Source organism: Abrus precatorius, unplaced genomic scaffold (genome assembly GCF_003935025.1).
Source record: "Abrus precatorius isolate BTA unplaced genomic scaffold, Abrus_2018 Scaffold5, whole genome shotgun sequence".
Lineage (NCBI taxonomy): Eukaryota > Viridiplantae > Streptophyta > Magnoliopsida > Fabales > Fabaceae > Abrus > Abrus precatorius.
The window spans coordinates 21,658,827-21,669,098 of NW_020874395.1; the positions used below are offsets into that span (position 1 = coordinate 21,658,827).

Sequence of the window (10,272 nt, forward strand, 5' to 3'; positions counted from 1 at the left end):
TAGATTCTGGGGGAAGATAGTAGAGCCAATCCTTGGCTACATCCATCAGAGAGAGAACAGAAAAGCCTTTAATTTGACATGCTCCTTAGGCACACCTTGTGGCCTTATGGTTGAACAAACAATGTGGAACTTCTTGAGGTGTTTGTGCGGATCCTCACCTACAAGGCCATGAAATCTTGGCAACAAGTATATTAGTCCAGTCTTAAGTACAAAGGGAGCATCAATGTCAGGATACTGTATGAATAAAGTTTGATATGTTACATCCAGTGCAGCCAGTTTCTTTAATGTTCTTTCATTGTCAACCATTTTTTCAATTTTAGATTCTAATGAATGAGGTGATGAATAGATAGATGAAGGAGATGAAGACTCCTCAAAATAATCAAAACTATTCCTATGTGTTCTCATGCTACTATGAAATTTCCTATCAATCTCTAGATCAAGTGGATACAAGTCTCCAGGATTCGATCTGGTCATGCACTAGAAACTAACTATAAACAATGGAAAGAAGTAAACTAAATGAAACAACAAAAATGCAGAAAAATTCAGGTGACAATTATGCAAAAAAACCAATATCTAAGTGCAGTAAAATGAAGCATTAACACTAAACAGCAAAATAGAAAGAAGTTGCAAACATAAGGCACGAAAATATGCTACACACTAGCACAAATTCTGCAGAATTATGCAGCAAAAATAGAGCAAATTGCAAGAAAATTAAAAACAGAACACTAAACCAGAGTAACTAACATGTTCAATGGAAAATTAACACCAAAGTCCCCAGCAACGGTGCCAATTTGATGAGCGAAAATTTTCTTTCATTTGCAAAAAGATTTGTCATCAACCTTTATCAAAATATGAAGAAAAACTTATGTAGTCTACGATGCAAGCCTAGGTTGTCTCCAACGACTTTGGTTTGTAACATACATTAAACATGTTGTAAACATTTACTATAAAAGCAATTAAAGCAAGGGGGTTTTGTGTAATTCCAATTTTAATGTAAAGGCAAATGATGAAATTAATGAATCCAATCAATGAAATGTGCAATCCTTAGTTTATTTATGTAATTCTATCCCTATCTCTCTTAAGATTCAATACTTTTCCTCTTCCTCTAAATTAGGGTAACTCAAAAAGCAAGAATTAACCTTAGTGTCCCATACAAATTAAGCAATTTACATGGGCTCCAACTCTTTCTCCAAGATTATGCAACCTTAGAAATTAACTTAGGATTAAGCAAACTAAGTTAAGAATTTCATTAAAATGAATTAGGGTTAATTAAGCAATGTCCTCCTTATTCAATCATTAATTTAATTCAAAGGGTTGGAAAATGTAAATTAATGAAGGAAATGGAATTATATTGACATTCATACCCTAGAATTCAAGAATCCATCAACTCAATAAGGATTACAAGAAAGTTTAGCCCTCCATAAGGATGGGTCTTACAAATTCAAGATGAAAACAAGGAGAATTCAACATCATCAATGCAAGAATTAAAGGAAAATGAAGAGAAAATGTAAATCAAACCCTAAGAGTGGCCTTGGCTGTCACCCAAGGATCCTAAGCTCTGCAAAATGCTCCCAAAGTGGCAAAAGAATCTAAAATTATGTAAAAAGCTCTGTACCTTAATTTCTCAAATTCTATTTATAGTGCAGAAATTTTCGCCTATAGTAACTACTATGGTTTCATAGTGATAACGCGCAGTGCTCCATAATAGTTACTATTGCTCCATAGTGGCCACGCGCAAGTCTTGTGCTTTTGGCCTCTCTGAAGTCTTCACTTTGGTATCAGAGTGATAACTTTGGCTGCTGCAAAGTGTCTACTATGGTTCCAAAGTAAGCACACGTAACACTTCTTCAATGGGTCTTTGTAATTGTTACTATGGTTTCATAGTGATCACTTTAGTTTGCCTTTCTGGACTTAGCTTGTTGTAGTGTTCACTGTGAGATCCAAAGTGATCACTTTTGTCTCAAACTTTCTCAAATGCTAAAAGTCCATGGAAAAAGTCTAGAAATTCCTGCACAATTATTCAAATGATCAAAATTGTAAACTATATCTATGTAAATCAATATAAATTAACCAAAAATTAAGAAACCTATAATATTTGACCAAAATGATGTTTTTATGTTATTTACACTTCCTAAGTTTACTTTTTCTATTAAGAAACATCAAAATGACAAGTAAAAATCCAATAAAATGTGGATTCATCAAGACTCTGGAGTAATAGAAAAAGTAGGAGCATCACAGGCCTCACACTCATTTCCTGACTAATACTTCTGACCATGCTTTTGCTAAAAGGGGCCGGGTCGGCAACATTGTATTTGTGTAGCTGTGGCTATCCAACAACTATCTATGCTAAGGAAGACCTCAAGGGATCACAGGGGCACTAAAAGTGCATAATGAGAACTCTAAGTATTAAGAGAGAGATGAAGAGTAATAAGCTGAATATTTAAAGATTATTACATGTATATGAACATGATTGATTGTTGTATTACTTTTGTTTTTCTGTGTGAATAATTGTGAATGTATACTTGGTAATATGAATAGAGATTCATCCTTACATAAATATTTCAGGAGCTAGGATGATAGCACTCATAGAGAGAATTGGACTTGTAGATAGTTCTATACATAATAGACTTAACTCTGTATTTAACGAATATTAGAGATTATGTTACTTTAGAATTGCTATACATGTTAATGATGTGCGTAGGGATATTGTTATGATGGAAATGGAACTATATTATAGTATCCCCTTTTATTTCCCTGTAAGTAGAATACATCATACCCTCTGTGTATATATATTCTGATAGGAACTGAGTATATTTATGAAATTAACACCGAAACCTCAAGGAACTCCGTAGTAGTACAACCAAAAAATTAAAATAGTAGAAAGGTAATAATGATGAAATAGAAACTTCTCCTAGGCAGCAGCCACCTCCCAATCACTTCCCAGATATTTCTTACCTCTTTCTCTTATCAATCTACCTTATACCTCTCCCTCAGCCGCTCCCTCCCTCCTCCATGTCATTCAGTTTGTTATTCTGTTAGAAGCTTCCTTAATAGCCTCCCTGCCCATAATCCCCTTTTTATCCCTTTTTCTCTTGTATGTTTTTAGTAGAGGCCCAATTGGCTTGGACCTAACAATACCCCCCTATTGAGAGGAACCTTGTCCTCAAGGTGGAAGTGTGGAAATATGGCCTTTAGTAGATCAAATTCTTCCCAAGTGTTGTCCTCCTCAAGCAAATTCTTCCATTTAACCAGAACCTCCTAGTACTCATTCATGAGTTTTCGGGCATCCAGCACCCTTTCAGGCTTAACTTGGAGCTCAAATTCTTTTGTTAGAAATGGGGGCAGAGCTTGACTTGGTCGACTAGTAGGGGGCCCTCTTCATCTGGGAAACATGGAAAATAGGGTGCACTCGTGATGATTCTGGCAGCAATAACTTATAAGCAACAACTCTTATTTTTCTTCCACACAAAAGGGGCCATGAAATCTAGGGCTCAGTTTCTGATTTACTCTTTTTGCTAATGACTTCAACTTATATGGTCGAGCCTTCAAGTACACCATGTCCCCAATCTAATATTCCATTTCTCCTCGTCCCTTATCCATTTGCCCTTTCATTTGCAACTATTCTCTAAGTAAATGTTGCTTAAGCTCCTCTATGATGCTGTCCCACAACAACAATAATTGGTCCACCTCAGCCACCATAGTACTATCCCGACAGTAAGGAACAATCATAGGAGGGTCTTGACCATAAAGTGCCTTGAAGGGGGTCATCTTAATAGAAGCGTTGAATGAAGAATTAAACCAAAATTTCCCCATTGCAGCTAATGAACCCATTGGCGTGGATGATCACTCGTAAAACATCTCAAATAGGCTTCAATGGTGCGATTGGTGACTGATAGTCATATTTTAGTACATCTTTCTCTCCATGTTTTTGGTTTAATTGTGCTTCATTAGTATATTATTTTGATGTGTTAGTTTAGATTTGTGTTAGTAAGTAATTTAGGATTTAAATATAAATCTTTCTTAATTCCCGCCATAATTTCTTATTTTGACACAGTTTCTTGCAAAGACCATATCTGGAGCTACACTACTCGGAATTGGACAAAATTAGTGTCCCTAGAAAGATAAGACAAATCTACAACTTCTCTGTTGGGAGAAAAGCCCAGTTCGAGCATCTTCAAGTCCAAAATTGCGTCACAATGTTGCGGCCCTGCACTAAAATTTTCAGAATTTGATTGTATTGTTGATTTTACTTAGTTAGGGAGTTGGGTCTTAATTAAGCCCAATTATTATGTCTTTTACTTAGTTAGGTGTTTAGGAAACTCATTAGGGAGTTGGGCCTTAATTAAGCCCAATTATTTTATCTTTAAATAGAGGTTATGACTCTATGTACGAATCCTTATTTTTCTTTTCCTGCAATTTTTTTAGAATTACAAGTCTTTATTTTAAATTCTTTCCTTTATTTTCGTCTCTCTACCTTCCATCTTTTCATATTTTCTGGTTTTGGCCGAAGCAAACATGATCATGAAGCAAGGCTAATCCATCAATCGGTTCAAGGTTTCAAGAACAACATTGCGTTTGAGTTTCGGGTTAGGTTCTATCGAATTCGCGCTTTTCCTCCTCTTTTCTGATTAGGATAATTACGTTTTTCATGATATTGATTTTTCGTTTGCATTCTAAACAGAGAATGAGAATTTCATATTTGAAATAAATGAATTCACCTAATTCAATAAATCAATTGTTCTGAATTTTGTTAGAGCATTGGATTTGTGATTGCAGTTCTTGCTTTGATGAAATTCATAATCTAGATTTAGATTTTGGGTTATTAATGTCGTATTGAATTAGTGTTGATTGGAAATTCGTTGGAATTATATTCGTGTAACAATGAGAATTGTGTTGTAATGATTGAGATCTTGATTTGGTTGAATTTCATATTTCATTTCGCTATAATTATTCCTTGTTCTTTTCTTTTCTATTGTTTACAATTTAATTCAAAACAATCCTTCTCTAAGCTAATCTGAAATCACATGATGGAACCAGAAACAGAATGTATCTTATGTCCTTGTGAGATGACCTAGGTTTACTCCTTGTATTGCAAAATTTTTAAGAAAATCTAGTTTGTTTGATACCATTGCGACGTGGTTATCAATGAATTTAGTTTGGCCATCCGTTTGAGGATGGTAAGTTGAACTGAATTTTAGCTTGGTGCCCGAGAGACGAAATAATTCCTTCCAAAATGAACTAATGAAGATTCAATCCCGATCTGAAACTATGGATGTAGAAAAACCATGTAAACGAACTATTTCTTTTACAAACATTGTGGCAACCTCCTTAACTAAATATGGGTGAAGTAAGGGAATGAAATGGGCATATTTTCTTAGCCTATTGACCATAATGCTGTCAGCTCCCTTAGCTTTGGGAGGTGCTCCAATAAAATCCATCGAGATGTCTTCCTATACATGCATAGGAATGGGCAAGGGCTGAAGTAAGCTTGCAGGTTTCAAGGTTCCGTGTTTGCTTAGTTGACAAATCTGACAGCCTGCGACAAATTTTTCTATATCCTGCTTCATCCCCGTTAACTAAAAAACTATAGACAACCTCTTGTAAGTACTTGTCACTCCAGAATGGCCCCCCCAAGGTAAGGCATGAAATTCTGCCAACAATAATGGTATGCAGGCAGACTCCTTAGGGAGGACTAGCCTCTGCTTATACCACAAGCACCCTTAAGAAATTGCATAATGTGGATGGCAATAAGGGTGAGACAGTAATTGCTGCATGATTCCCTTCAACACTTCATCTCCAAGGACCTCCTCAGCGAAATTGACTAGGTCGGCATTAGTCACCATAAATATGGCATTATAACTCATCACCCTAGACAACACGTCAGTTGCCTTATTTTCTAGCCCTAGTTTGTATTGAATTTCAAAGTCAAAACCCATTAGCTTGGTTACCCACTTTAACTGTTCCGCTGTCAAAACACGTTGCTTCTAGAGGAACTTCAAACTCTTTTGATCAGTTCAGATAATAAAGTGATTGCCCAACAGGTATTGGCGCCATTTTTGAACAACAAACACTATTGCCATTAGCTCATGTTCATAGACAGATTTCACCTTATTTCGGTCTGATAACGCTTGACTAATAAATGCTAAGGGTCGACTTTGTTGCATTAAAATTGCCCTAACTCCATGCCCTGAGGCGTCAGTCTCGATCACAAATGGTAGGTCAAAGTTTGGCATGGCTAAAGTAGGCAGAGCCTTCATCTCCCTCTTAAGTTGGTCAATTCAGTTTGTGCCTCTTCTGTCCATTTGAAATTATTCTTCTTCAGTAACTGAGTGAGAGGTTTAGTAATAACACCATAACTCCAAACAAAGCGGCAATTGTACCCGATTAACCCTAGGAATCCCCTCAAACTGCGAATGTCCTTGGGTGCTAGCCATCGTGCCATAGCAGAAATCTTTGCAGGATTAGCAGAGATTCTAGCTAAGGAGATTATGTGCCCAAGATACTCCAGCTGAGACTCTCTAAAACTGCACTTTTTACCATTGATCCACAGCTTTTGGCTTTTTAGTAAATGAAGAACTACACCTAAGTGATCAATATGAGAAGAGTAATTTGGGCTATACACTAAAATATCATCAAAAAAGACAAATACAAATTTACGTAAATAGGGTTTAAAAATTTGATTCATCAAAGATTGAAACGTTGAGGGGGCATTGGTTAACCCGAACAACATTTTCAACATACTTGTAGTGTCCTTCATGTGCCCCAGAAGGCTATTTTAGGTATGTCCTCTGTCCTCATGAGAATTTGGTAGTAGCTTGACTTCAGGTCCAGTTTAGAGAAGACTGTGGCCCCTCCCAACTCATCCAACAGTTCTGAAATAGGAAACTTGTTTGGAACTCTGATACTGTTAAGGGCACGGTAATCCACACAGAATCGCTAGCTACCATCCTTTTTCTTGACAAGAATCAATGAGCTAGAATAGGGGTTGGTACTGGGTCTGATCAAGCCTGCTGCTAGCATATCCCTTACAAATTTTTCAATCTCTTCCTTGTTGCTAGCAAGTCTGATCAATCTCTTTCTAGTAGCCGCCTCTTTCAAAACTATGGCATGGTCACATTCCCTTGGGGTGGGAGAATGGTGCCCTCCTAAACAACTCGTCGGACTCCCTCAATAGCTCCCTCATAGCTTCTGAGCTGTCGTTGCCACCTGAGTAGGTAACTCTGTACATCCTAATGTAATCATACCCTATTCTACATAATAAGCCTCAGCCTCCCATTTTAACTCCTTTCTAATGGCCTTTAATGAAGCCACTATCCGTGATAGCCCCACGTCCCCTTTCACCTCAATAGTTTTCCCATCCTTGTGCACCTCAATTAAGTGTTGTCGCAGGTCAACACTAAATTTCCCTAAACTCTTGAAAGCCATTCATACCTCAAAACCACATCCACCCCCACTAAGTCAAACAAGAAAAAGTCTTGAATTACCTGTAAATTAGGTAACTCCAACACCACCCCCTACAAACCCCATGGCTTCCCAACCTTTGCCTATCTTCTACTTCAACGAAATACCCCTTCGTGGCCTCTGTGGGGATAGTTAGCTCTTCTACCAAACCTGGTGATAGGAAGTTTTGCGCTGCCTTTGAGTCCACCATCATAATTACCCTCTTACCCGAGATCAGTCCCTATAATTTCAACGAGTTCTTCAAAGTTATACCAGCAATAATACTTGCGTTTAGTTGAAGGTTTACTTCCTCTGCTTCATCCTCCTCAGGGACGTCACCCTGGGTCGCATCTTCTTCCCCAAACATAATGACGTGGAGCTACTTATTGCAACAAACATGGCTCGGCGAAAAGCTCTCATTATAGCGAGAGTAGAGCCCTCTTTGTCACTTCTCGTTTTTCTCTGCCTCGGTCAGTCGTTTGAACCCAAGTCCTCTTTGGTGTGAGGAAGAGGTGATTAGGTTGCGACGATGATTTGGATTCCCTTGCGTCTCAACCTAGCTGCTATTAGGGTGATTAGAAACCCTTGGCCCAAGGGAGTAAGTGGGTTTGCTTCTTCTGGTCCAGCTCTGCCTAGGCGCATATTGGGCTTCGCCGGTTTCAACCTAACCTGGCTTATTACACGTTGACCCACTCATTTTAGAAGGAGGGCCAAATGAGAGGCCTAACACCCTATTTTTCAGTTTAACCTTTTGGGCCATCTCCATCATCGTGCTCAAGTCCCCTGAATCTCTCAACCTGACCTCTACTTTGATTTCTTCCTTTAGGCCATTAAGGAAGGCCCCAATCATAAATTCCTCGTTGGCAAATCGCAGCAGAGCAGAGAATAGCTCGAATTGTTCCCTGTACTCCATAATCGTTCCTCTTTGTTTCAGTCCCATTAGCACCTCGTATGGATTCTCTGATGAAGACGACCGAAAATGCCCAAATAGGGCTTATCAAAATGCTGGCCAGGTGGTGGTTGGCACCAGCAGCTCCCACCATTGATACCAGTTGAGCGCCTTCCCTTCCAAACACACCATCGTCATATCCACCTTCTCTGCTTCGGGAATGCCATTAATTTTGAAGTATCGCTCTGCCCTGTACACCCATCCATATGAATCATCCTCGTGAAATAAGGCACTTCAACTCGCTTTACCCTTTCCTCCCTTTGCCAAGCATTGCCCTCACCATTACCACCTTCTTAGTTATCGTGTGTACCTTCCCTTTCTGCCTTAATCACCTGTAGAGCCGATTTGAGCCTGGTCATCATTGCCATCATCATCTCCTCCATCTGCCTCCTGAACTCCTCCTGCATAACAACCTACATGTCCTCTAGTCTTCGTTCAACGTTTTCCAGCCTATTCTCCATTCTCGTCAACACCATCAGGCGCTCCTAGGATTGGGAGCTCTGATACCAACTTGATAGGAACTGAGTATATTTATGAAATTAACACCGAAACCTTAGGGAACTCCCTAGTAGTACAGCAGAAAAATGAAAATAGCAGAAAGGTAATAATGATGAAATGGAAACTTCTCCTAGGTACCTCTCGATCACTTCCTAGATATTTCCTACCCCTTCCTTTGATCAATCTACCTTATATCCCTCCCTCTCTCCTCTACGTCATTCAGTTTGTTATTCCATTAGAATCTTCCCTAACAGCCTCCCTGCCCATAATTCCCTTTTACCCCTCCTTCTCTGGTATGTTTTTAGTAGAGGCCCAATTGGGTTGGACCCAACAATACCCCCCAACAGCCTTAACCTATTTGTTTACATATCATGACCACGACCATCTCCGAAGGCCATCCAAATGAACTATTGAGCGAATCACTAGCACCCAAGTTACTGCAGATTTAGGTGATTAATATCTTGGATCAGATAAGGATCTTGATTCTGACGATATTGCAGAAATAGAAGGATGGCACAGGGATACTAGTAACTCTTTGGTCTTTTGGTCGATAGGCTGCTCATTAGGACTTGTTATATTTTCTACTTTGTAAATATTGTAAAAGAGTCCTGATGTATTTTGATGTGTATTTTGCTAAGGTTAATTCACTATAAACTCTTTAGAACAATATATATATATATATATATATATATATATAAATGTTATTTCACGTTTCCTTTTTAATTTGTTTTACTTTCATGGATTTGTTCTCTAAATTTTTATAAGTTCAAGCAAAATAAATGAAATTTTTATAATTCCACGTCTTATACTCGATTGGCAAATGGATTTAAATTAATTATCCCTTTTTTACTATGAAATTATTTTTATTGTTTTGAATAAAGTAAAGATGTTACAAATTCAAATCATTATGGCCAACCACCTGCATTCAATGAGAAACCTCAACCGAAACCTCTCTTAGGCCGACCCTTTAGATTTTATATGTATTCTCTCTAAAAGCCTACATTTAAATTTTGATTTTTGCCTTTCCCCTCTCCCTTAAATTGTTCCCATAGTAAACGCTAGTAATGGATAACTTTGAAGGATGCAGCAATTTAATGGCTGAGTGGAGGCAAATGAAATGTCATGTAGCAAAGTCTCGTAGTAGAAAAAGAGAGAGTGAGAGTGGGTTTTAATGACTGGTTAGGTGGCTATTACTTTAGTGACAATCAAAATTAAGGAGCCTCAATGACCCACTAAATTGACACCTCTCTACCTTCTCTCACCCTTGCATTTCAACTCACCTATATAAAAGGACTCGTCCTACCTTAATTTCATTTTCTCCTTCACAAATAAGACCACCTTGATTTAAACACATCGAGAGAACCAAGAGATGAGTATTACCCCTA

The 10,272-nt window shown here is 38.2% G+C and overlaps 1 protein-coding gene across 1 annotated transcript; it reads right to left on the reverse strand.

Moving 5' to 3' along the window:
* Positions 1-6,253: 6,253 nt before the first annotated feature.
* On the reverse strand, positions 6,254-6,757 carry LOC113866911 (uncharacterized mitochondrial protein AtMg00860-like). Its single transcript, XM_027501711.1, has 2 exons — positions 6,742-6,757; positions 6,254-6,621 (listed from the first exon to the last, which is right to left on the reverse strand). Exons 1-2 carry the CDS (start codon positions 6,755-6,757, stop codon positions 6,254-6,256), a joined length of 384 nt encoding a protein of 127 aa, XP_027357512.1.
* Positions 6,758-10,272: the final 3,515 nt, after the last annotated feature.